Consider the following 26,785-nt stretch of genomic DNA (forward strand, 5'->3'; position numbering starts at 1 on the left):
CACCTTTAGAGATGCCGAAAAAACACGAAAAACGAGCTGGATCAACGTTATCTCGTTTTCCGACTAAGCCGATCTTGGTCTCGCCAACTGCCTCGCTTAAAGCCGAGACAGAGAGAGCCCGCGTGGAGAAGGTCCCCACACAGGACTGCACCCGTTTATAGAGTGAGCCCGCCATTCGCTCGAGCTTATCCAACTCGTTTTACGGAGTGGGCTCCCATTCGCGTCGCATGCGCCCGTTCATAGAGCGAGCCATTCGTACACGACCTTCTCGGGCGCGGAAAACTCCCTGTGACTCTTTTTTTTTGAGACAGCGGCAATTAAGCCCCCTCACCCGTCTAGAAGTGTGGCCCAGACTACGACAAGGTGTCGGCTCGTTCGAGGAGGTGTGCTTTCGACGATACCGAAGTATCGCGAAAGCGGAAAGCGGAGCACCCAATGTAGGAAATAAAAGTGATAACGTTACAATTGGGTGGGAGGGAATAAATTAATTTTGCCAATAGTAAAATCTCCGAGAGATTTTTGAGGTTCGATTCAATGCTTAGTTACATCGAATCTAAGAAAATTTACTGGAAAGTTTGAGAGAAATTCAGTTCACAAAATGAGGTCTTTGTTGGGATCGTTCATAAGAACAAATCGATAAAATCGAAAAATTATACGACCGAGTTTTGAGCCTCGCGAACAGAAGGAGAAGAAGATTGGCTTTAATTGCACTCTTATCGATATGTTTGATATTTTTAGCGCAAATATTAAGAAAGGCGAGTCTGCCTCCGGGAGAGTCATTTGTATTCTGTGATATGAACCTCTAGGGTCGTTATATAGTTAAGCACAAATTGAACTGCAAGGTAAAAAAGTGACTTCGAATAATATCATCAGTTTAAACCAATCTACATCAACTCGAAATTATTCTATCCAGATATAGGTTCTTTAATAATTATGTAATGCCTTTGCAAAGCGCCTTTATCTATATTTTAATAAACAATTTAGTTAGTTTAGATTTAAACGGTTCTACCATACGAATTCAAATGATGCGCGTACGCGTAATGCTCCCTCGCGTACACATAGGGATGGGCAAAATTTCAATCTCGACGCGCAGTAAATCAAAAGCTAAAAAGAGAGAGGGAGGTAAATCGTCGCTTACTGCTCTCGACTCGCGCGAGAAGATTACGAAACGAAAGTGGCGCGCGTTATGTGCCGCAAGAAGAAGAAGAAGTAGCAGCAGCAGCCACCACCGCAAGCCCCCCATTAGAAAGAAGAAGAAGAAACTCCTTCGGAGAAGACTTCCACAACGGGACTGCAAAAGACCTAATGCCTCTCGTGGAATTAGAGGTAGTCAAAGAGATAGCCCAGAGATACAACAAGAGCCCAGAAAGACCTAATGCCTCTAGTGGAATTAGAGGTAGTCAAAGAGATAGCCCAGAGATACAACAAGAGCCCAGCACAGATCTTGCTGAGACACCTGGTGCAAGCCGGTCGAGCCGTCACACCCAAGAGCGCTGATACTCAACGTCAAAGGGAGAACTTGGACATATTCGATTTTAGACTTGACATAAAGGACGTGTTAAGATTGAATAGTCTGGATAAAGGCGCCCGCGTAAAAATCGAAAAGTTTCGCTTAAGGTATCCCAAACTTTGTCTTCGGGCGAAACCTGCCAAAACCTTGGCGCAGGAGACTGCCCCAAACTACAACTCCAGGTTTTTGTAGTTTCATTCATTTTTCTCCAAAACTTTGGGCCAAATTTTGAAAAATTGATCCCAAACTTTGCGGAAATGATGGCGTAAATACGGCACAATTAAGGCAAAATTACGGCCAAACTATGGCCAAATTATAGCGCAATTAGCGCAAATATATTTTTTTAAATTAAATATGTTAATTCGATCAATAAATGAAAAACAATGCCTTCATGTAGAAAGCAACAATGGGAACAAAAAAGTGGCAAAACTTTTGGCAAAAATCAATAATTAAATTCTCAATATTTTTCCAGCTGGCTCGTCGCTGTCATCTTCAGAATTATCCCTCTTTTTTTTTTTGTCTCCATGACCATCTCGTGGATTTCTCAGAGTTGCGCACATAGATGTCATTACTGTACGGAACTCCCTTGGAGAAATCTTGTATTTTTTCTTGGAAGCGTTGTCGTTAATGTATCCTGAAAAAAAGAACATGCAGACGTGGCTTAATAAAGCTATCGATTAATATATATTGTATAAATAAATAAATAAATATATATAAATATATTAAAAGCAAAGTAAGCCCCGGAGCATCAATATATTTTCAATATATGTCAATCGAAAGTTTGAAATATATATATTATAAAAGCAAAGCGAGGCCTGGCGCGTTATGATAGGTAGAAAAAAGTATTGAGAATTTAAAAAATTTACAGACACGATATGCAGTCGAAAGTTTAAAATGGAGGTTACTTACGTAGTACAGAAAAGTAAATGTTTTCGGGGATGGCCTGTCTCCCATTTCTCCCTGTCGGAGTGCTTTCGCGGAGCACCTCTTCGGGAATAATCATTTTCATGACTTGTCTAGCTAATGCCCGTGGCTTCCTGTAGTTCATCTGGTATACGTTGTCCAACTTCAATTCCTCGAGCCAAATATTTGAGCCTGGAATCAATTCGGTCATCTGAAATGAACAAATGTAAAAATCGTACGTAAGCGGGTCGTCGACGTAGATTATCACTGATTTTACGCTACCATTTTTAAAGACGAAGTCAAATTAAATTTTGCACTGAGAAAAGTTGTTATCTTAATATTTTTATGTCAATGACATGAACGTCGTTACATCAATGTACAATGTACATTCGTCGTCCAGTTCATGTCGTCGACAAGAGAATATCGAGTCAACTATATAATCGCGTCAACTATATAGTCGCGTTAACTATCAAAAAGTAGAAAATTAATGAAATTGAAAATTATTTTTACAAGAACTTACCTTTGCGCTTGAGCAAGATTTTTCAGTACGCAAATGAGAAGTGCGTGGGTTCGATGATCGGTTTCTTAACATTTGCACAATTCTAAGAAACTTCGATGTCTCTTGTTCGGTAACTATATAAAAAATAATATGTACTATTAAATAACTTAGATATGTAATATTTTTTAATTAAATAATTTCTTACGATTAGGCAGTTCTGAACATAGGCATTGATTTTTTGTTTCGACCAATTTTGATTTATTTTCATGTTTTGACCTCTGAATTTCCGATTCACTTTCAGATAAACTAAAAATTGGGCTTTAAGGTGATATTGGTATAAAAATTGTTATGATAAGAAAAACGTTTACCACGAAAAATACACCACTGACACATTATACACCTTAGGTTAAAAAAGCACACATACATTTTGAGCATAGCTTACTTGGACGATTCGTTGAATGGAGAGTGAATAGCGGCTTCCTTACCATCGTCTCCATCCGATTGACTCAAAGAAGAGAAAGAGCCATAAAGTGACTTGATCGAATTATCACCATGCTTAGACTTGACTGATTTATGTTGTATATATTTGGGTGAAAGCCCACCGCTTGCCGAGGATAAATACTTTTTGTCGTGTTCAGATGTTCTCCCATTGCTGAAAAACAGAAATTATAATTTATTATTGTGAGACACGTAAGCGAAAAGGAGTCTGCTTGGGCTTTAAGGCGATATTATTATAAAAATTGTTATGATTAGCAAAATATGTACCACGAAAATACATCACGACGCTTGGTACATGACAGGTAAAAAAAAAGCTTACTTTGACATTTTGCCTGATGGATAGTAAATGGCATTTCTATTTGTCTCATCTCTCTCCAATCGCCTTGAAGAATAACAGTCGGAAACGGACTTTTTTGTTTTCTCATTGCGCTTCGTTTCGATTGACTTGTGCTGCGTAGATTTGGGTGAAAGCACACTGCTTGCCGAGAATGAATACTTTTTGTCGTGTTTAGATCTCTCTTTACTGAAAAATTATAAATTATGTTTTATTATGGCGAGACACGTATGCAACATAGTATGTACCTATGAGGCGATATTATCATAAAAATTTTTATGATAAGCAAAACGTGTATTACGAATGTACAGGTAAAACGAATAATGCACCGCAGGTCAAAGAAATGATACATAAATGTAAAGAAAAGCTTACTTTGACATATCGACAGATGGTGGGTAATTATCATCTCTCTCCGATCGTCTTGGCAAAGATGAACCCGAAATAGATTTTTTTGCTTTTTCGTCTTGCTCAGGATCGATTGACTTTAGCTGCATAGATTTGGGTGAAAGCACACCGCTGGCCGAGTATGAATTCCCTTTGTCGTATTTAGATCTCACTCTGCTGATAAAACATAAATTTTAATTCATTATTGCGAGACACGTATGCGACATGGTGTCTACTTGGGCTTTCAGGAGATGGTAGAAAAATTGTTATGATGAGCAAAATATGTACCACGAAAATACATGCACGACGCTTAGTATACCGCAGGTTAAAAAAAAAGCTTACTTTGAGATTTCGTCCGAAGAAGAGTAAATAGCATTTCTGTTTGCTTCCTCTCTCTCCAATCGTCTTGAAGAATCAGAGTCGGAAACGGACTTTTTTGTTTTCTCATTGCGCTTAGTTTCGATTGACTTGTGCTGCGTAGATTTGGGTGAAAGCACACTGCTTGCCGAAGATGTATACTTTTTGTCGTGTTTAGATCTCCCTTTACTGAAAAATTATAAATTATGTTTTATTATGACGAGACACGTAGATATGCACACGCGTATGCGACAAGGTATGTACTTTGGCTTTGAGGCGATATTGGTATAAAAATTGTGATGATAAGCAAAACGTGTATCACGAAAATTACACCATCGACACATTATATACCGCAGGTTAAAGAAGCACTCATATATTTTGAAAATAACTTACTTGGACAAAACCTTGGATGGAGAGTGATTATCGGCTTCCTTACTATAGTCTTTGTCAAATTGATTTAAAGGGGAAGAAGAGCCAAAAATTGCCTTCATCAAATCATCGCGATGCTTGGATTTGACTGATTTATGCTGCATAGATTTGGGAGAAAGCACACCGCTGGCCGAGTATGAATTCTCTTTGTCATGTTTAGATCTTCCTTTACTAAAAAATCATAAATTATGGTTTATTATCGCGAGATGCGTAGATATGCACACGCGTATGCTACAAGGTGTGTACTTTGGCTTTGAGGCGATATTGGTATAAAAATTGTGATGATAAGCAAAACGTGTATCACGAAAATTACACCATCGACACATTATATACCGCAGGTTAAAAAAGCACACATATATTTTGAGAATAACTTACTTGGACAAATCCTTGGTTGGAGAGTGATGATCGGCTTTCTTACCATTGTCTCTGTCAAATTGATTTAAAGAGGAAGAAGAGCCAAAAATTGCCTTCATCAAGTCATCGCCATGCTTAGATTTGACTGATTTATGCTGCATAGATTTGGGAGAAAGCACACCGCTGGCCGAGTATGAATTCTCTTTGTCATGTTTAGATCTCCCTCTACTGAAAAATCATAAATTATGGTTTATTATCGCGAGACATGTAGATATGCACACGCGTCAGTAACAAAGTATGTGCTTAACCTAAAAGGCGATATTATTATAAAAATTACTATGGTGAGTTAAACGAGTAATATGAATGCACAAGCACCAACGTATAATGAACCGTGGATTAAAAAAAAATACATATATGTTGAGAAAATTTTACTTTACATGTCAACTGATGCTGATTTCCCTGCCTTCTCTTTCTCCGATTCTTTGGGTGAAAAAGAACCGAAAATCGAGTTCTTCGTGAGCAATTTTTCATTTAATTCTCTCTCCGTGGCGTTTCTTAAAATTGTGGCCTCTCGTTTTTCTCGCCTGCTTTCTGTTTTTCTTTTCAGCAGTGGTGTGTTATTTTTTTTCTTTATATTTTCCGGCGTAACGATCTCTCCATCTTCGGTGACGTCTAAGCTCTGTAGCCACTCTTTGTTTTCTGAATAAGATGAAATTAATATTAAAAATAGATAATATGCATCGTCAGATTACAAATGTAATAATGAGTTGCAAGCAACGTAGGTTATGAACGATACAAAAATGAAAGGTACTCACCGCTTTCCAACAAAACTTTGGCCGAATACCATTTATTCTCCCATTTCACGTACGTTTTCCCGCGTGAAGTTTTTAAATGCTTTTCATCGACTACGTCGATTTGTCGACTATCCGTGTAAATGACTAAAGAAAACATTTTATTATTTAAGTGTCTTCGAGAAAATTGATGGAGACCGTGCTTTCTTCAGCTTGACAAGCGCGAATGCAGTCACAGCTAAACGTAAACAAAACTCCAACCTCACTTTTTTTATACTTGAAAAAAAAACCTATCGACGTCACCTCGCTGTGAAAAAATGTCACGAGAATTGAATTATTTAAGCAAGTTTTCGCGATCATATCGGTACAAATTGAGAAAAAGGAACCTAATCTCGAGTGATGCTGACAGCAGCAGTAGCAACAGCAGCAGTCGAACTAGCCGCGGTGGTAGCAGCAGTAGCAGCAGCAGCAGCAGCAGCAGCAGCAGCAGCAGCAGTAACAACAATGACCGCTTGCGTAGGGCGCGCGTACAAAACTACAGAAATCGAAAGCGTAATTGCGGTCGTATGCGTCGTAATAATGAGATTTATCATCAAGGTCAGTATTTTGCGCGTGCACACGTATCTGAAGTGTTGCATGTATGTCATTCAAACTATTCGTTTAGGGGGTGAAGAGAACGTTCTGTCTCAGTCAGACTTCGATGCCGATTTAGAAGCAGATGATGAATACACATCTAGTCTCAGCTCCGAAGACGAATATTCTACTAATTCAAGCTCCGACGATGGCGATGACTCTTCTATCTCAAATTCTTGTAGCGACTCTACCGATTCGAGCTCTGACTTTGATGAAGAATTGATAGAAAACGCCGATCAGAGCTTGTACCCAGGAGCACCGATCACCGTAGCTGAAAGCGTTATATCTATACTTTCACTTACAGGGAGGTATGATATAAATGGATCATTATTATCGAGTATTTTATCGATAATAGAATTGCACTGCATAAAACCGAACTATTGCGTTACAACTCTATACAAAATGAAAAAATTTTTTTCAAAAATTGAAACACCAGTTATACGACATTTATATTGTATCAACTGTTCATCGCCACTAGAACAACATTTTTGTATCAAATGTAATTCGGACAAGGGTGTTAATTATTTCATCGAACTTTCAATTATTGATCAACTCAAAAGTATGTTTAAACGCTCAGGATTTTTGGAAAAATTAACTCATCGTTTCACACGTACTAAATCAGATGAGTTAAATTATGAAGATATCTATGATGGACTAGTGTATAAATCTCTACCAGATGATTTTACAGACAATCCAAACAATATTACATTTACTTGGAACTCGGATGGATTTCCGCTCTTCAAATCATCCAAGTTTAGCGTTTGGCCTGTTTATCTGATGATCAACGAGCTTCCGTATCAGGACCGCATTCAAAAGAAAAATAATATTGTCGCTGGCTTGTGGTGTGGAACTAGTAAACCATTGGTGAATTTATTTATTTCACCTTTCGAACAGGAATTGCAACAATTGTACAGTGGCGTTAATTTTCAAGTACCAAATGAGCCTGGAATAGTTAAAGTACGCGGTTTAATAGCATGTGGCACATGCGATTTACCTGCAAAGGCTCTATTTCTCAATATTCATCAATATAACGGTAAATACGGTTGTCCTTCATGTGAAATAAGAACCGAAAGAATTGAGAAAGTACAAACGTACCCGTACGTGGATAACTTGATCCTAAGAACAACAAATACAACGAACGAGTATGCTGAACGAGCTGTAACATCACGGAAGCCTGTGTTTGGTGTCAAAGGTCCAAGTTTTCTGAACATAATAGTGTACGATTTTATATTTGCAATGTCTATTGATCAAATGCACAATATTTTCCAAGGCGTAATGAAGAAACTATTATCGCTATGGTTTGATCCGGAAAATCGAAATTATGCATTTTCACTATTCGAATCGGCACACATAGTAGATGATATTATTAAAAAACTAACTCCACCATCCCACGTGAACCGATTACCAAGAACAATAAATGATTACAAATTCTGGAAGGCAAGCGGTGAGTACTTTTCATTATTGTATTTGTATTCTGACGATGCAAATAATCTATTATTAATATTAATTTTATCTTTTTCAGAATTAAAATCATTTTTATTAGTGTACAGCTTACCTGTTCTAGAGGATATAATGGACGAAGATTATTTTGAACATTTTAAGTTATTCGTACACGCTATTTCTCTATTAAATTTTTCAAGCGTGAGTGACGGTATGATAGAGACTGCTCATCGACTATTAGTTGAATTTGTCAAGGAATTTGAATACTTGTATGCTCGTAGATATATGACTTGTAACATTCATTTATTGCTTCATTTGGCAAATGAAGTTAAGAAATTCGGACCTCTGTGGGTAGTAACGTGCTTTTCTTTTGAAAATTTTAATGGAATTTTGAAGAATTACGTGCATGGATCGAATAATCCACAATTGCAAATATGCTCTTCGATTAATTTTTTTTTAGGCTTGCCTGAACTTAAAAGTAAATATTTAAAAGAGAATAGTGATACTTATGAATTTTGTAAAAAAATAGAAAAGACGGGTACTCATCGACGCAAATTAAAACGAATTCGTGAATCGATATACGTTGTCGGTAAAGACTTGCGAATCAATCGTTTATCGGATACTTTCGCTCGAGTTTTTCAAGAAAATAATATTGTTATCGATAATAGTCGATTACACATGTATCGTAAACTTTTTATTAATAATTTATACTGCGAAATAAGTTTAATTTCGAAATTCAAAAAAAGCAATTCCTCGTGCATTAAGTTTATTCACGAAGATGAAATAAAATTTGGATTAATAGAATCTTTTATAAGAATATGTGCATGTGATTGTCTAGGAGTATGTATAGATTGCAATGAAAACTGTACGAATTATGCAATCGTTAAATTGTGCATTGTAGATAAATATTACTTTTGTCAATCAATCGCGGATTATATTCCACAATTTTATGTTTTGAAAGAAAAAAAAAAGTTATTACTAATTGACGTAACATTAATTTTAAATGTGTGTTATTTAATTATTAATAATGATAAGACCTTTATTATTGAAAGAACTAATAATATGGATACTGAGTATTAAGTTTAATAAAAATTTACTTACCTGTTGTCACTACTCTGCAAATGCTTTTTGTCTATGTTCAACAACTTTTTATGTAAAATAATACATTCTTATTTAAAAAAAAATTTTTTCTAAATCTGTAAATGGTATGGTGAAATTTTGGATTAACTATGTCCCAAGAATTGACATATTTCGCCATAATTTCGGCTTAATTTCGGCGTAATTTCGGCGCATTTTCGCCATCATTTTCGCAAAATTTGGGATCAATTTTTCAAAATTTGGCCCAAAGTTTCGAGTAGTTTCGGAGAAACTACAAAAACCTGGAGTTATAGTTTGGGGTAGTCTCCTGCGCCAAGGTTTTGGTAGGTTTCGCCCGAAGATAAAGTTTGGCATTGCTTGGGCGAAACTTTTCGATTTTTACGCGGGCGAACATGGAAGAATCTTCAATTTTCTCGCTCTTGTTTCTGGCGTTGAAAAACATCCGGAGTTTCCATTTAAGGAAAAAAAAAAAAAAAAAAAAAAAAATTGGTTCTGAATGCCTCGATGAAACGGTTCGAAGCTATATACTCGCGCTGCGAGCGCGGGACAAAGTTACAAGCTCGCTCCGTACACAAGCTCTCTTATGTACAAGCTGTTCTAATGAGATAAGTTAGCGAGGGCGCGAGCTGTGCCCTCCGCGTTTACTTGCATGTATAATATCTCTCTCACCCGTACTTTTGCGGATGTTATATTCTCTAGGTGGAGGCCGGGCTGTCTTAAACGAGCCAAGTTAAACGCCGCTCGACGGAAAAGATCTACGTTTGTTTTACGTATTGGAGCTCGATCGGTTGTTTTCTTCGACGCTTTCAAAACCTACTACTTTCGGAATAAATTGAGATAAATCGAGCCACGGCCTCCTAATGCGAATAAACGATCTTTAACCTGCCGAGCTTTATTACGTTGTAATAACAATAATAATGTTGAGCGCCTCATCCCGGTTGATAATGTTGTCCGTTCCCGAACAAAACGATCCATTATCGTACTATGCACGGGGTATAATAATATAATGATGCAGCGCCTGCACATTTTCCGTCCGATACGCGCGGCTATTGTTTAATAATAGTTGCAGCGGCCCGGAGTTGCCGGCCGGTACGCCGCCGCCGCGTGATACATCCTTTCCTGCCCCCGACGCGGAAATTATTTCTATACCCTCTTGGATTCAACAGAAGTAGAGAGCTTAATTGACGTCTATTATACCGGGGCAGGAGCGGTGAGAAGAAATTTTTAGGTAGATAGATTATAATATAATGCGAGAAGATGCTGCATTATATAAATAAATATAGAGGATAGCATATTCGCTGGAAATGGTAATTAATATAACGTATTGTTTTTTTTTTTTCAACAAGACGTTGAGAAGGTATTTTTAGAATTCAAAACGGCTCTCACCATAATTCTTTTCCCAATTTTGACGAGTCTATACACATCTTTCATTGAGCCGATAAAAATGGAACAAACGCCCACATTGTCGGCGATCGATTCCACGCATTTCCCGAGATCCATCTCGACCCTGGTCGACAGGGGCCTGGTGTCGTTCTCGATAGCGCGCAATAATGGCAACAGAGGTTTCAGCTCGATCGGCTCCCTGCCACGGTTCGTACCTTCGCCGACCTCTTTTTCTTCTTCTAAAACGAGAATCCACGCTGATTTTAAGTCACGCGCTACTATAAAAAAAAACCGTTCCATGGAAGTTGTCGTCACCTTCCAGATGTAGAAAAAGAAGAACGGCGAAGGCACGAACCGCGACAAAGAATCGATAGAGTTGAAACCTCTGTCGCCAGGATCGCGCGCTACCGAGAAAAACACCAGACCCCTGTCAACCAGAACCGAGATGGACCTCGAGAAATACGTCGAAATCGATCGCCGACAATACGAGCGTCTGTTCAGCTCCACGGTTTACTGTTACACCGAGAAAAAAAATTCATTGAATCAATGAAATCTAATTTAATATTTTATTTACTATTAATTTAATCAAATGATTGATTGAAGCAATGAAACTTTGGTAATAACAATTAAATATTTTGTTGGATGAAATAAAAAAAGATTGAATCAATGAATTTTTTTTCTCGGTGTACGTACGGGAGCTTTTCTAAGCGTATTCACATGTACTCGATCGTTATTGATGAGCTGCTTCCGAAAGCTTCGATTTTTAACCAGAGTCATGCTCGTTGGCTAGCTCCGATACGCGATCATACTCTTAAAGCTCGTTAAGTTTGTAAAATTAACGAGGAGAGAAAGCGTCTGCGACTGAAGATATTGTCCAAAAATCGAACGATGACTTGAAATTCCCCGGGGGCGATTATAGTTTGGGTATTTCGTTATTTATCATTTTTCGTGCGACGACGCATACGCACTGCACGCACACGAGCACAGAGTGAAAGATGATAAATAACGCACGGTGCAAAAATTAAAAATCATATCCGTGGCCCTAATCGCTCGTGCAGCTCTCCGATTATTATGCACACATTGCGAAACGCTTGTGGGTATTTTTCTTTCTACGCTGCATCGCCGAGTCAAGCCAATAAAAGTTCAATTGGAGCATATAATAATGTATATAAAGTCGCAGCCGCGAGTGAGTCAAACTTCAGCGGCACGATCAGCGGTGTGTGTCGCGCGAGGTAAATATTTAACGATCTCGCTCTCGCATGTGTCACACACATGGCCTGAACGCCTATAGATCAGTAAATTTCGTTTGGGGATTTTTTTAGTTTAATAATATCCCGATTCGGAATACGGAAAGTTATGTAGTGGTATACATCTTATCCCCACTGCTACTCGATGACGATATGAATTCGGCTTGAGTATGTGTGTGTATATTTGAACGCGATGCCGCGAGATACGCTTCATTCACGAGTGAGACTTTGTCGAGCGAGTGCATACTGTAATTTCAATTAAGTAAGTTTCTTTCGTCGTATTAGTGAGTGCGTCGAGTGTTGTTATTATTTTTTTTTTATCTCGAGATTGTCGGTCGTAAGGTTTGGCTTCGTAGAATAGTTAAAATATTGTTGCCTTCGTTGCTCATCAAACTTATGGTATTTTCATTGTAACAATATTGTGAGATATTATGTACGATAAAAAAAATATGTGAGCCGAAATGTATTATATGAAAATACCATAGATCGTTTGACGACCAATGCATAAAAGTGTTTTTATTATTGAATTACATACGCGACGAAAAGGTCGCTCGTTATTGCCAACCGATAAAGAACCAATTCATCGATACCGCAAGCGTGTACTCGATTTTCATCTTCTACTATTTTCCGCAGGCCATACACAATGTCGTCGATAAGATTCGTTATCTTGGGCTTGCTGGCCGCGCTGTGCCTTCAACAGAGCGTCGAGGCCGCAGTGAACCAGCACAATCTCGTGGTGGGCGGCCGCGTCTGGGGCGACTATCTGATCCAGCGCGTCAAGGTCGACAAGAAGTCGGCCTGGCTGCGACACGTCTCGGAGAGTCGCACCTTCAGCGGCGACGGCACGTCGCGCATCAGCCAGATCCAGGTGCTGGACCAGAAGCACGACGGCACTGGGGCCTACGCCACACTGGTCACGGGCGGACCCGGCCAGACCTTCGCCACCCTCAAATTCAAGAGCCAGAAGAGCCACGGCATTCACTTCGTGGTCGAGCTCTACGGCAAACGATGAGGAGGAGGAGTGTGGTTCTGTTCTTTTTTTTTCATGTTTTTGTGGAATAATTATTATTCGTCATGACGGTGTTTCCTACTGATGTACAATACGAACTTGATGTTTGAACAAGTGTCATTCGGAATAATAAAAAAAATTTGTGTTTACACATACGACTGCAGATAAGAGAATTATTTTTTTTCTTTTCCCCTATTGCCAGACTCGTCTTCGAGCTGAAAATTCGTCATCGGCGAATGTATAAAAATTAAATGTATAAAAACAAAAAACATACACTCCTATTCATTATTTCTTAAGCTCGTAAAAATGAGATGCTTGAATTATTGACATTTGATAAAGAAGCGCACGCGATTATGCCATCGCTTAAATTTGCAACGTGAGCTCATCAAGGCCTGCAATCTTATCGTTAAAATCACTTTTGTTTTTTAAAAAACAAAACACAATTATAACGGATGCCATGCGATTTTTGCTAGATCCAACTCGAATGATTCATATATGCACCTGCGTAACGGTAACGAGCAATAAAAAAATTGAGAGAGAGGGAGGGAGAGATGTACCAGACGCGCTTCCCCACTCGGACAAAAAAGCTCGAGCTCTCGAACTATCCGCGCGCGCCCAAATATTGTACACACACAACAACAGCCCGTCAAAAATCGGGAGAACGAGTCTGCACGAGAGCGTGAAAAAGAGGTCTCTTTCTCTCTCTCGCTCTATCCTCGTTTGGGAATTCTTGCACGGGGGGATCGGCATTGTTCGTAGCTACTCCGCGAGCGTCGTTCTTTCCTCGTGGCCGTACATACTTAACACAAAAGAGACTGATTTTTTTCACCCAGTTAGCTTCTAGAAAAATGCGTCGTCTTTTTTTCTTTAATTGTTGTTGTGTGACCCTTAAAGCTGTGTTAGAAAGCATGATGAATGAAATTTGTGGAAATGAATTTTAAGATGAAACAAAAGCCTAGATTTGTGATCTCAATGAGAAATGTAGCGTAAAAGCCCCACAGCCCAAGCATGTGTTAGTCAGCTACACGTACAACCCGACGAATCTCAGCCTCTCTAGATATCGCAAAATATTCAGACGCGGCAATAAAAGTATCGAGTTACTGAGAAAACGCTTTAATTAAACTATACTCGTGCGCCACGCACGTAGCAAAATGAAAAAAAAATCGTTTCTACTATTCAGTAATCGATAATATCAATTATTGTATTCGATGGAAAGAAATTTCAGTCGGAAGCCAGATTTCGTCGAGTGCGTGTAGATCAAAAGCAGTTACGATTTTTTTTTTAATGCAGCATTTCGCGTTCAATCGTAATCACGGTAAGATTTGCCTTAACAAAATTTTTCAATATTTCTCGAGAGAAGAAAAAATTATTTCATCGAGTATGTAGTAAATGTGGCATAAAAAATTATTTTATCAAATATGGCTTTTTGTTCCGGCAAATGTTACCTGATACTTTTGAATGTAAAAAAATAATGAAATTATAAAGGGTTTTTAGGTTTGCTTATCTGAATGCTGTCATTGATATCTGGTCCTCTGCGTAACGCGCCAATTTTCAAATCTTTCCTGTAGTATTGTATCGATCCCGTCCATTTTTCATTAACTATTGTCCTGGAAAAAAGAAAGAAAAGAGATTCGATCAGTACCACAAAGAATTATTCTATTAAAACACATTATTGCACAATTATTTTATTCCGATAAAAGTGAACATCTTACAACGAATACTAAACCAAAATTACATTTCCGAGTATCGACTCGCTCGTTCCTCTTTTTTTATTCAAACTCCATTCGCAAACAGGAACATATCAAAAAGGGAAATACGCGTCTGACACGATCGCGCGCTTTAGTATCAGCCGCATACATACGTACAAATTTTTTGCGCACTTCGCGCCATTGCAAAACAAAAAAAAAAAAAAATTGTGAGCGAGAGAGAGAGAGAGAGAGAGAGAGAGAGAGAGAGAGAGCAAAAAGGCTCTCAACCGCAGTTTTGCCCCGAAACTATCTACGATTTATATCGCGCAACGAGCTCTCGCGTACATGCGCATTTATAAATATAGAATATCGCGGAGCAGCTCTCTGGAAATTCTCTCGTCCTCTCAATACGTGCCGTACACACACGCACACAACTGTATGTACCTTCACGCGTATAATCGTTTTTGCCTGCGCCGAGGCGTTCGTGCGTTTTCGTTTCGCGCGCGGCGCATATAGGGATAGATACACGCATTCACACACACACATATAGGATACGTGAAAAACTCAATGTTTCCGGCACCGAAAAAAAAAAAAAAAAAAAGAAAAAAAATCCCCAACACGCAGATTGAGACTTATGTGCCGCGTGCGCACGGTCTGCTGAACTCGTTCGATCAAAACAATAAAAAAAAACAGGAGAGGAGAGAGAGAGAGAAAAATACAGCAACAAAAAAAAGGGTTGATCCGCTTGCCGGAGAGAGAGAGAGAGAGAGAGAGAGAGACCTAAACTCGCTACGCTAACAATGCCAACTGTGTTCGCGTGTGAATAGAAGAGCTTCGGGCTCCGACTCTATCTCTCTCTCTCTATTCGTGGGATGAAAACTGATTTTTAACAAACAAAATATAAAAGAGTCGGCGTGTTTAAGATGTATAAAATAATAAAATTCGAATTTCGTTTATTTATTTGTTTGTTTTTGTTTATTTGTTTGTTTGTTTGTTTGTTTTTTTACAAACAACAAAATACGTAAAAACAAATACGATGCGTGATGCATCGATTTCACGGGCTATCGAATTTACAACAATTTTTTTCATTTCTCAACGATCTTCGTTGAAAAAAAAGTATACGAGCATATGTGTAACATCCGACCGAAATTTAATTTTCGTACTAACGCGCGCTGTTAATTGAAACGAATAGTCGACGCATCAAACTCAAATTTCTCGATCTATCAAAAGCTTCAAGGAAAAATATCGAGAACACCGGACACACTGGAAAGAGGAAAATTGAGTTGGTTCGTGTTTCAAACGATTTTTCGTTGACTCGCGAACATTCATTTGACACACAAAAAAAAACGGAAATCGAGTCTAAACTTTGACTAAGATGCTCGATGGAGCTCGAAGGAGCTCGAGAACTTTTTCAGCTCGTAAACTCGAGAACAAACTCGAGCGGTATACAGAAATTCACATGCGCTCGTCGCGCGACAACAATTTTTTACCTATATAATATACAGAGCTTGCGGTAAAAAAAACTATGTAGTTTATCGCTCGTCGATCGCTTTCCATTACTCTTTTTCGAGCTTCGATTTTTTCAGAAAATTAACAAGCACATACAGAGTCCCGCAGGACAATCAGCGCCGTCTTAACTTTTACGCGAGCGAGCGAAAATATGCAAAAATACTCCACCCGCGTGGAAAATTGAATCAGTCTCTTGGAGAAATCGAGGCCCGGAGATTCTTCGAGAGAGAGGCCGAGAGGCATAATATACAGTAGAACGTATATCTGTATCGGCCGGTGGACGCCAGCGAATAAAGTTACCATACATTAGGATTAACGAAATTAGCGGAAAAGAATTAGCCGCACTCTTGTCTCTCTCTCTCTGTACAGCTGCTGGTCTTCTACCGCCTGCTCGACTAGACGGTATGTACAAGGCGTTGCCCGCGCGCGAGCTCGAATAAAAGGTATATAACTCGAGGCGCTCAACCAATTAGCTAACTTACTCCTACGCGGCGCGCGTATGGACTCGAATCTTGCTCGAAAGATAGAGAGAGAGAGAGAGAGAAAAGCCCAGAAGAAGAAGAAGAAATAGTGTATAGCTCCGATATTTTTCTTTCACTCCGAAGCCGCAACTCTTTTATTCTATTCTCTCTCAATATAGCCGCGTTCTCGAGGGAGAACTTCTGCGAGCGACGAAAATACGATTTTCACTCGTGTATAGCGTATATATACGTATACGCAAGGACAAATCGTCGGGAAGAAAATGACGATTATTCGATTAATTATTTGTTTAACCGTGCACCGAGAGAGAGGCGGCGAGAGACAGGAAGCAGGAAAGAGAAAAGTTCTGATTAAGGTGGTTCTTTCAATATTTGTTGAGACATGAGACCTATCCTATCTTATAGATTAAATCACGCTGAATTCAATGGTATAATTATTTATGGGGCTTACGCTGCAAAATTTCGAGATATTTTATCTCAAAGTATGCTATTTTAACATGGGAAGCATAGAACGGCCACCATCCATATGGTATTTCTAATCAAAAATTAATTTGTTCGGGTATCGGAGTGTATAGGTTTTATAGAAAAAACTCTAATCTTTCAGCCTGTGTATCGTAAAACAGGGCTTACGCTGCAAAAAATCAAGATTTTTCACGTAAAAGTGAAAAAAACGATGTTTTTGCTATGAATCAGCTGATGTCAGGCTGCGCAGTACTTACTGCGCATACAAAATATACAGCTCTAGGCAAGAGTTCACTATAGAAAAACTTAAACTGAAAGAACCACCTTAATTAGAGTAAGAGGCAGAGAGAGATGGAAGAAAAAAGGAGGCAAAGTAAACGACATGCAGTGGGTTGCGATAGAGAATCGAGGTGAATAATATTGCACGATCGATCGACTGCCTTTTTTTTTTATAAACGAATTTAAGAACAAAGGCAGAGAGACGAGAAAAAAAAAGGCGCCGTTACACATTTATTTTATTACTATACAATGCCATAACCGTCGATAATTTCGATACGTGTTATTTAATATCGAGTTTTCGTAAACGCGCGTGGGCATTGTACCAACGATTTAAGGAGTGAAAACAACGGCAAAAAAAAATTCGCGTCTCTTGACCGAATATACATACGCATTTACAGCTGTAACACAGGTAGCAGTTACAGTAGCCGGTAAACGGAAGCGATAAATATGAAAATGCGCCACGCGCTGGTACAGTAAAACAAGTGGAGAGAAAAGAGAGAGGGAGGTGTGAATTATCACGCATTATACATACCGCCCCGAACTCTCTCTCTACATACCTTACAAAGAATGGAATAAATTCTGTGCCACGCGGCACGTGTTCTGGCCCGGCGCTGGTTGCTACTACTGCTACTGCAGGCGCAGCGTGGAATATGCGACGGATGCATAATGTCCATGCAGCGCCCGGAGCCGTTAATAAATATAAACGAATGTCAAAAATGTTGCGCGAAACGCGCGAAAAGCAGAGGTAAAATAAAAAAAGAAAGAAAGAAAGAAAAAACAATGCCCCGAAAGCAATATACGCATAAATAGAGCGGGGCAAAATACCAAAAGGTTGTAAAAATTCAGTCGGGCGGTCGAATAAACCAGCCACGTGTGGCAGTAAATTTGAATAAATAAAAAAAATGTTATTTTTTTTTAAATAATTGAAATAACAGTAAACGAAAGAGTAACGTCGGGTTCACGATGGTTTACATCACTTTCACCATGTGGTAGAGAACGAGAGAGGGGATTCGAATGGATTAGATATTCGACTACATCGATGGGCCTCATCGCTGGTTCGACTTGTTCTTTTCTTTTTATTTAGCCAAAGCGTAGTGTATAAAAGTAATAAAAAAAGAAAGAAAAATAAAAATTACTCAATATTCGCTTACCTTTTCTGCCGGGGGTGTTTTCAACGCCTCGATCTTTCCTCGCAGTCGCTGTCCCGTTCAACGTAGTTGATTACTTCTTGCACACATCTCTCTCCTTGTAACACACGTGTGAGCATATTTTATCGTCGTCTCGTGCGTTACAAGGAGAGAAGTAAGGAGATGTGAACCGTTGGTGAGCAAGAAGTCAAATGTACGCCGAGAGCTCGTGTCGATGGAGCAACTGGGATCGTCAGTTTCGATATTACATTATATCTCCTACCATGAGACCAGAGGAAAAATTTTAAATGAGTCTACGCGTATACATGACGCAGCCTACGAGCAGTGTAGTAGCACTTTCAAATTTTCGAAAAAATACATTTGAATCTTAGTTTCGACTAGTATTCTCGAATTTCAGGTATATGAAACCATTTCTATTAATTTTCGTTGACTCCGATAGCTCTCGTGGGGTGTCGTACTTTATTACGCATTAACAATTGGTAAATATTTTTATTATCATGGTGATAATAAAAGACAGTGTGAGCAATAATTTATACATAGTATTGGATGCGCTTGGACAGTATACTATTAAACATTGCGCACGGAACTGTTACACTAACTTGGTGCAATCGTTGGCAGCGTTTGTTCAAAAATAATGTCAATTAACGATTCCTTTTATTTATAGATAAATATGTTGACCTCTACTTGACCACACTTTCTTTACTGGATTTTTAAAAAATATATATATGGGGCAAAATTCCTGATCTGTCCTAGCGATCCGGCCGAGCGGCCTTTTTAAGCAAAATCACTCAATTTCTAACTCGCCATAAAAGCCACTAAACATCCTTAAAAAAAATATGTGATGAAGGTTTTCGATGGGAAATTACCTCAGCTTTCCGATGGTGGGGTCCAATTTTCCGAAATTTTCCATTTTCCCGAAAAAAAACTGAAATATATATTTCAAAGTTGATTATCTCAAAAAACAACGTTTTTTTTCTCTTTTTTATGTTTCCAATCGAAAGAACATGTCTTTTTACGTCGAAAACGTTATTTTTCAGCGTGTGCAACAACTAAAAATTTCGAGCTACAAGAGAGATTATAGTCGGCGCTCGACCGGCCGGCCGCGGCCAGCGCGCGCCGTAGCCGCTACGTTCGCGTTTTTTGCCAATAACAGTAACCAATTTATCTCAAAAAATTTAACAAAAATATGTTTCCGATGTATTTTTTTCTCACCTTTCCAATGGTGCTATCCAATTTTCCGAAATTTTCTATTTTCATCGAAAAAATCGAGAAATTCAAATGTATTTATGACATATTCTCTAAAATGGAAAATTTCGGAAAATTGGACCCCACCATCGGAAAGCTGAGGTAATTTCCCATCGAAAACCTTCATCACATATTTTTTTTCAGGACGTTTAGTGGCTTTTCTGGTGAGTTAGAAATTGAGTGATTTTGCTTAAAAACGCCGCTCGGCCGGGTCGCTAGGACAGTTCAGGAATTTTGCCCCATATAACGATCCACGAGGAAATATAACGATGAATTAGGATGAGAAGAATATTATAAGTAAAAAAATAAACATGTTTCTAAATAAATAAGTATAAATAATTTTGCATTCAACTTTTCAAAGCCGCAGCAGTAAATTCGAGCAGGCAGCTCGCACGAAGTTGCAATTCGTTGCCGAAATTCAGTAATGCTGTAATTGACAATAGTTATTTATTTACAAAAATTATCGGTGCCGAGATCGTATCACCTTTATGACAATAAGGAATTTCGGAGACTGACTTGTTGTCGGTCCATTTGACTTATTATCGCCGACAATCGTATTCATAATAGAAATTGCTGTTTCACGAAATCAGATAAAAATTAGATAAAAAACATTTAGAGAGATCCAAAGTCGGTCAGGAGCAGTGCAGATGATCGTCCGCGCCTACACTTTTTCGTACGATCATAACACGGTTCGAACGCATTCGATTTTTCGCGAGAAAATGTCATCATTACGTCGTACATATGCCTAAAAGCCTGCCAGGGACATGTACCGATATACTCGAATTCGAAATCTCTCGCGCCTATCGTTATTATTTACGTCGATGAGGCATTAGGCATACGGCAATAATCCCACAGCCTGCCTGCCATCCACCCACGAGCGCGCGCGGATTTTACATATTTATCCTTTCAACGTCAAATTAATTTTCGCGCAGCTAAACCCAGCCCCCCGTTGATGCGCGCGGGCTGCTGCTATACAATCGCGAAAACGCGAAAATCGCATATAATCCCTGGCCGGCTCTCTGCCACTCTCTCTCTCTCCGCGCGTATAGCAGTTGAATCAGAGCTCTGACATATATATAATATACCTGCAACTGCAGCTGCACTGCACTCACTCCCTCGGCCGCGATTAGTTGTAATAAAAGTTTAACGAGATGATGCCAGCCTTTCGGCGCGCAGTCAATTTCAACTTTATACACACAACGAGTTCGGCGAGTCTGTATTTATATATGTTTATATACGTGTGTGAGTGCAGTGCACAGTTATATTGTTTAAAACGGGAGCCAACGACGAAAATCCGAGGGAATTAATCAGTGCCAGTATATAAAGTGTTGTATATAGAGAGAGAGAGAGAGAGCTGCTTTTCGCGAATTTTGTGTATTACTCGATCGAGTGCGGAGTGACACGACTCGATACCGAGTTGAACCAACAATTGCTTTTATATACTTAAAATACAACGTCAGCCGCTCGGTACACGCGTATTTCAACGATATTATTATTAAACACCCTTTACTCATCGGTGAAATGTATTATTATCATGTAATATTTATTTATTATAAATTGCATCGATGCGTTAATGCAATGTTTATTGCGAGCTTTTAAAAATTGCATATATGTAATAATTCCCAATCAACCGGTAATGTTACAATATCTTACTGTACACAAATCGCAACGTGATTAGATGATTTTTGACGGGGTCGAATTATTGAATCAGCGAGGGTATTAATATTAACGATGCTCTCAACCGTTACGCGAAAAATTTCCTCCAACGAATCGTTTTATATACTTAAACATAACGATGATTTAATAAGCTCTCTTTGACAAATAGGGACAATTTATTTCGGGATATTGCGACTTTATTGACATTCAAATTGTTTATCTCAGTTGTTAGTCATCGTACAAACGATAATACCTCGGCTGAATTAATCGTCAAGTACATAGCGGCGACGATCGACATTAATTAGCGAGTTTATAACTCGAGCCAAATATTATCAGATAGTTGACAGGAAAAAAAATATTTTGCGCGAAAAATAATCGCTATTCCGTGTCATCTTTTCGCGCAAAAATTTGAAATTAGCGCTACGACTTGAAACGCTCCTTGGCTGCGACGGTGCGCTGTTGTAGTTTTCCGGTATGCATTCGCGAGCGAATTATAGGCTAGTAAGCCGGCGGACTGCGGAGATACTTTTTCGCTGCACGTGGATGTATTCGCATTCGCGATTCCATTTTTTATCCTGCCATCGCATCGTCGACCTCGTCGTTCGTCCCGTTGAGAGCATCTACGTGAACTTTTTGCCGTTACTGCGATATGATTTTTAGTCGAAGGGACTACGGGCAATTATGTTCGACGTTCAAACGTGAGTAATGATTCGTGGCCCTTTTGTTTCTTTTTGGATTATTGCGGGAAAGGCTTGATGAGTCTGAGGATTTTATAATTAAAATTTTCGTTGTACATTGATAGAATTGTTTAATAATTACATTGTTTAAATCTTCATGTTGTCTGAATAAACATTAATTTATTTTCTTTTGCAGGAAAAATATTTGCATTTGGTGGATAGATGGATGCAATTCGCTAGAATTTTCTGGAAATGGATCTTCTTAACAATGGAGCTGATCTTCATGAGGTTTTGGAACTGCATAAGTAAAAATTCATCATGTCTGCCATGGTAAGTTCATACTTTATAAGTCTTAACTTTTTAATACGCTTAAGCACTTTACTATTTTTATGCATCTTTCAACGTGTGCATTTCTTCATGGTATTATTTATTTTATGATGATAACTAGGCTCCCTCTACTGAGTAGAACCCAAAAATTTAATATCTTTGCTGAGAGAAGCCTCACTGATTATTTACATAAAAAACTGACTCTTGTATATATCTATTATTTTCCCATCCCTATAATGCAATGGTTTGATTGCAGGATACAAATGGCACGCTGATGTATGATGCTGGCACAGCGATGGCTGTAATGAGGAGAACTACATGCAACCAATACAATCTTTATGTGCTGAACACAAAACTCCACTCATCAAACTGGACATGGATGGAATATAGATGCAAAAGTTAGAAAATTCTTCTGATCTTTTTGCCTAGTCGTCAAGGTATGTATTTATTGAGTTAGTGTAAATTACATACAATTTATGAATACTCGTAAAGCATATTTAATATAAAGTTTCAAAAAAATTTAATTATGATTATAACTAGGCTCCCTCTACTGAGTTGAACCCAAAAAATATAACTTCTTTGCTGAAAAAAGCCTTTCTGATTCTATGAAATCTAAAACTTTTTTTAACTCATTCAAAAAACAGTAAATTCATAAAGTTAATAATTGTTTCAGAATTCACTGGATGAAGAAGAATATTGGAACAAGTCTTTGGATATGCGGTGAAGGTAAATAAAGAACATTTTTATTTAAGTCTTTAATATTACAATAATTCTAGGTACTCCAAAAATTATAAACATTTTGAAAGTAAAATTATCATGATGATACCTAGGCTCCCTCTTCTGAGTAGAACCCAAAAAATGAAAATTTTCTGCTGATAGAAGCCTTTCTGATTTTTTTGTTAAACAAACTTGTTTGAATAAGTTATAAAAAAGCAGTGAATTCATATGATTATTAATAGTTTCAGAATTGTGAAGAAAATGAACCTCTGCAAAAGACATCATATTGAATTATCTCAAGCAGCACAGTTCACTGTAAATCAACTATTTACTTGAGGAAAATCATTGGATACGCATAGATAGTGAAGGTAAATTTTAAAAAAACTTTATTTGAAAACAATTTTTCATTTTAAAAGTAAAGTAGTAGTATTAGGTTTATTGGCGTTTTTAAAAAATTATAAAAAAAAATTGCCTTAATTCAATTGAAAGTAAATTTATCGTGATGATATCTTGGCTCCCTCTACTGAGTAGAACCCAAAAAATTAAAATTTTTTGCTGAAAGAAGCCTATCTGATTTTATTGATAAATGAAATTTTTAACTCTATATTAAAGAATCAGAAAATTTATAAAATTATTCATTATTTCAGAATGAAGGAGAAAATTAATGTTTGCAAAAGGTACAATTTTATCTCAAGGAGCCTTATCCACAGTGAGTCATCGGTATAACTTGAATAATCCATTCGAGAACCAGTAATGATTGAGGTAAATAAATATTTTTTTGTTGATAAAAAATAAATTATTAATTATTGCAAGAATTTCTCAAAATTTCAATTTCAAAAAACTTAAATTTATTATGATGATATCTAGGCTCCCTCTACTGAGTTGAACCCAAAAAATAAAATTTTTTGCTGAAAGAAGCCTTTCTGATTCTTTTTTCTTAAATCATATTTTGTTGTTTCATTGATACAAAAACTAGTTAGCTAAAGTTAATAATTATTGTGTTTCAGAATTAATGTAAGGATATTCATCAAGACTTACTCTGGTGGACTTTTCAATTGAACTTTGTATTATGTACAAATATTTTTATAAATAAAAAATGTACTTGAACAACTATAAATTATTTCTTTAGCTATTTATTTATTTTTATCCTCACGTTGAAAATCATTGAAATGACTACCTGAAATTCGTATGTAATCTGTAGTAAGTACACTATCGAGCGAGGCTGCTCTGATTGGTCGATTCGCAATGCGCACATGTGCGAATCCGTGTGTGCAGTCAACGTCAGGCAGATCAGCGGATTTTCGCGATAAAATTGTCTGCTGCTAGTCCCACGTTACATGCAGCCTCCGCCTGCGCTCGAAATTTCACGTATCGCATCGACTCTCATCCGATAAAAATGAGTTGCAAACAACATTGAGTGCTTTCGGCATTGCGTAATTTATACAGAAGCCACATCGGAGTTCGTGCGATTATTATTGCCTTCGGCCAAGTAATCCCAGTCCCCCAAGTTTCCCACCCGTTCAGTACACTCTCGGTTTGACGGTAGCAGAACAATTTTTGCAACGCCTTAAAAATCACACATCATCCCAATGAGATACTTACATTCAATTTTCAGGAAAGTTAATTCTAATATAATACAGACTAGAATGGCGCAGAAAATTACCCAAAGATCTAATTCTAGTGATATCGGTTGCTTAGAGGATATTGAGCCACCTATCAATAAGTTTTTGAGAGGAAAATACAAGAGGTACATTGAATGAGTCAGTAACTTTTTTAACAATTGATTCACCCTCCATTGACATTTCTAATGATTCCAGGAGTTTTGCGCATAAAACTATCAAGGATAGATTACCCGTTATACTGACAAAAGTAGTTGATAATCTAAGTCGAAATAAAGATGCGATAGTGCAAGAAAAGGGAGCGGTAATTAATTTCAATAAAGTAACTAGGCCTTTGTAGCAGCAATATTAAATGTAAATAATCATGATTTTAGGAAGCTACACAAGAAATAAAAACAGTTATTGGGGCTGTAAGTAAGTTGAGAAATGAGCTCATGACCAATAAAGCACTCCTTCCTTTAGAACCATTACCAGGTAGGACCAACGATGATACTCAAGTGTGGAATGATAAAATTGAAAAACTTTCCAAAGAGGAGGGTGAAACACAAACATGGTACAATGCAATATGGCTCATTAGTGAGTGCTATATGTACAGACGAATGGCACAAGAATTAATGTCAACGTGAGAAATCTTAAACTTTAATTTTCCAGTTAAATTTAGACAACATTGTTTATTTTAATTCATAATATTATATTGTATAGAAAGCATTTGAAAACATATGATCCTTTTGAAATTCAAAAACAAGAAGGATTTACTATGGCAGCAACAAGCGTTGCTTATTTAGCAGAGTATGTGTTGGAATGTGTACATACAAAAAAAGATGAAGCATCATCAGTACAACATTTATCTAATTTAATGAAATTAAACCTTTGGGGTAACAGGTAAATAATTTTATAAAATTTGAGTGACATTATTTTTAAGTATTTTTCATTTTATAGATGCGACCTTTCACTGAGCGCAGGTGTTGTGAGCTCAAAAGAGTTCAATCCATTAGATTCATTAGAAAAGTTGAACAAACAGATTTTAGTTGATGACAGTCATCAAGTGTCTGAATTTTTAGTAAAAAATCAACAATCTGGAAATACTAATTCTACAATTGATACAGTTCTTGATAATGCTGGATATGAGTTGTTTACTGACTTATGTTTGGCCATTTATATTTTGGAAAAAAGTGTGGTCAAAAAAATGAGGTTTTATGTAAAAAGATATCCATGGTTTGTTAGTGATGTTATGACCAAAGATTTTCATTGGCTAATTGAAATAATGAAAAAATCAGATAATCAAAGTATTCAAACTTTTGGTGGTTTATGTGAAAAGCATTTAAAATCTGGTGCAATAACTATTGAAGTGAGTCAGAAAATTTTAAGTCCATAGCCATTTGAGAATTTACTAACTTTGAATACATTTTCAGGAGGAGTCATTTTGGACTGATCCATACGATTTTTCGGAAATGCCGACTCATGATCAAACTTTGTACAAAAAATTATCTGAAGCTATTTTAGTAATTTTCAAAGGAGATCTTAACTATCGTAAACTTATGGGGGATGTGAATTGGGAAACTACTACTGATTTTACTCATGCTTTACGTGGATTCCAGCCATCACGTCTAGTTAGCTTTAGAACAATCAAAGCTGATGTATGTTCTGGTTTACCGCAAGGGGTAGCTGACTCATTGAAAAAAGAAGATCCCCATTGGATGGAAACTGGTCGTTTTGGTTTAATACAAGCTAGTTTTCCAAATAAATAAGTTTTTTTTGAATATGCAAACAAGTTGTTAATAATCATATAAAATTTGATATAATCTATTTTGTTTTGCTTACTCTGCATTTTTGACTATTTTTAAAAATGTGTAAGCTTTGGAATTATTTAAATCAGAGAATGAATGAGTAAATTTCTTGTTTTCTTTGAAACTAGATAAAATAAAGAATTTAATGTATGAATCATGTTTTTTATCATAATAAATGAATATATTTTCGAAAACTGTTTACCTTATTACTATTATATTTCAAATATATTTTTTTAATATTCAAAAGAATGTATTCAAACATATGCATTTAAATTGTTTCAATGTTAATAATTTATTACACTTAATTTTAGTAGATATTCAAT

The 26,785-nt window shown here is 37.4% G+C and overlaps 3 protein-coding genes and 1 long non-coding RNA gene across 5 annotated transcripts; 3 read left to right on the top strand and 1 right to left on the bottom strand.

Moving 5' to 3' along the window:
* Nucleotides 1–1,959: 1,959 nt before the first annotated feature.
* LOC106652364 lies at nucleotides 1,960–5,772 on the bottom strand. The gene is made up of 11 exons (XM_023460476.1): nucleotides 5,706–5,772; nucleotides 5,290–5,496; nucleotides 4,879–5,085; nucleotides 4,471–4,674; nucleotides 4,117–4,302; nucleotides 3,730–3,933; nucleotides 3,355–3,564; nucleotides 3,118–3,218; nucleotides 2,934–3,046; nucleotides 2,420–2,624; nucleotides 1,960–2,144 (listed from the first exon to the last, which is right to left on the bottom strand). The coding sequence occupies exons 2-11, from the start codon at nucleotides 5,427–5,429 to the stop codon at nucleotides 1,960–1,962; spliced, it is 1,755 nt and encodes a 584-aa protein (XP_023316244.1). The 5' UTR covers nucleotides 5,430–5,496; nucleotides 5,706–5,772.
* A 6,161-nt stretch (nucleotides 5,773–11,933) lies between these two features.
* Nucleotides 11,934–13,032, top strand: LOC106659232 (probable salivary secreted peptide). The gene is made up of 2 exons (XM_014381659.1): nucleotides 11,934–12,122; nucleotides 12,494–13,032. The coding sequence occupies exon 2, from the start codon at nucleotides 12,504–12,506 to the stop codon at nucleotides 12,870–12,872; it is 369 nt and encodes a 122-aa protein (XP_014237145.1). The 5' UTR covers nucleotides 11,934–12,122; nucleotides 12,494–12,503; the 3' UTR covers nucleotides 12,873–13,032.
* Nucleotides 13,033–21,779: 8,747 nt separating this feature from the next.
* On the top strand, nucleotides 21,780–23,871 carry LOC106659233. Its single transcript, XR_001339555.2, has 6 exons — nucleotides 21,780–22,033; nucleotides 22,209–22,342; nucleotides 22,596–22,776; nucleotides 23,013–23,065; nucleotides 23,299–23,424; nucleotides 23,704–23,871. It is a non-coding gene; the product is annotated as an uncharacterized LOC106659233 (long non-coding RNA).
* Nucleotides 23,872–24,348: 477 nt separating this feature from the next.
* Nucleotides 24,349–26,656, top strand: LOC106659234 (protein-glutamate O-methyltransferase-like). Of its 2 annotated transcripts, XM_014381662.2 has the most exons (7): nucleotides 24,349–24,598; nucleotides 24,672–24,803; nucleotides 24,874–24,979; nucleotides 25,050–25,297; nucleotides 25,378–25,557; nucleotides 25,615–26,023; nucleotides 26,088–26,656. In XM_014381662.2, exons 2-7 carry the CDS (start codon nucleotides 24,703–24,705, stop codon nucleotides 26,421–26,423), a joined length of 1,380 nt encoding a protein of 459 aa, XP_014237148.1. In that variant the 5' UTR covers nucleotides 24,349–24,598; nucleotides 24,672–24,702; the 3' UTR covers nucleotides 26,424–26,656. The 2 variants fall into 2 exon arrangements, with proteins under 2 accessions (XP_014237148.1, XP_014237147.1); XM_014381661.2 differs by having other exon boundaries at nucleotides 24,349–24,803.
* The last annotated feature ends 129 nt before the right edge of the window (nucleotides 26,657–26,785 follow it).

This window comes from Trichogramma pretiosum, unplaced genomic scaffold (assembly GCF_000599845.2).
Source record: "Trichogramma pretiosum strain Unisexual culture from Peru unplaced genomic scaffold, Tpre_2.0 scaffold50, whole genome shotgun sequence".
In the NCBI taxonomy this organism is placed as follows: Eukaryota; Metazoa; Arthropoda; class Insecta; order Hymenoptera; family Trichogrammatidae; genus Trichogramma; species Trichogramma pretiosum.

Coding starts and splice junctions, on each gene's coding strand:
- LOC106652364 (XM_023460476.1), bottom strand. CDS start 5,429: ATGCAGCATAAATCAGTCAAATCTAAGCATGGCGATGACTTGATGAAG. Junction 3,565..3,729: donor CCATCAGGCAAAATGTCAAA/GTAAGCTTTTTT, acceptor TCTGTTTTTCAG/CAATGGGAGAACATCTGAAC. Junction 2,625..2,933: donor AATCTTGCTCAAGCGCAAAG/GTAAGTTCTTGT, acceptor TGTTCATTTCAG/ATGACCGAATTGATTCCAGG.
- LOC106659232 (XM_014381659.1), top strand. CDS start 12,504: ATGTCGTCGATAAGATTCGTTATCTTGGGCTTGCTGGCCGCGCTGTGC.
- LOC106659234 (XM_014381661.2), top strand. CDS start 24,646: ATGAGATACTTACATTCAATTTTCAGGAAAGTTAATTCTAATATAATA. Junction 25,298..25,377: donor GCACAAGAATTAATGTCAAC/GTGAGAAATCTT, acceptor TATATTGTATAG/AAAGCATTTGAAAACATATG. Junction 25,558..25,614: donor TTAAACCTTTGGGGTAACAG/GTAAATAATTTT, acceptor TTCATTTTATAG/ATGCGACCTTTCACTGAGCG.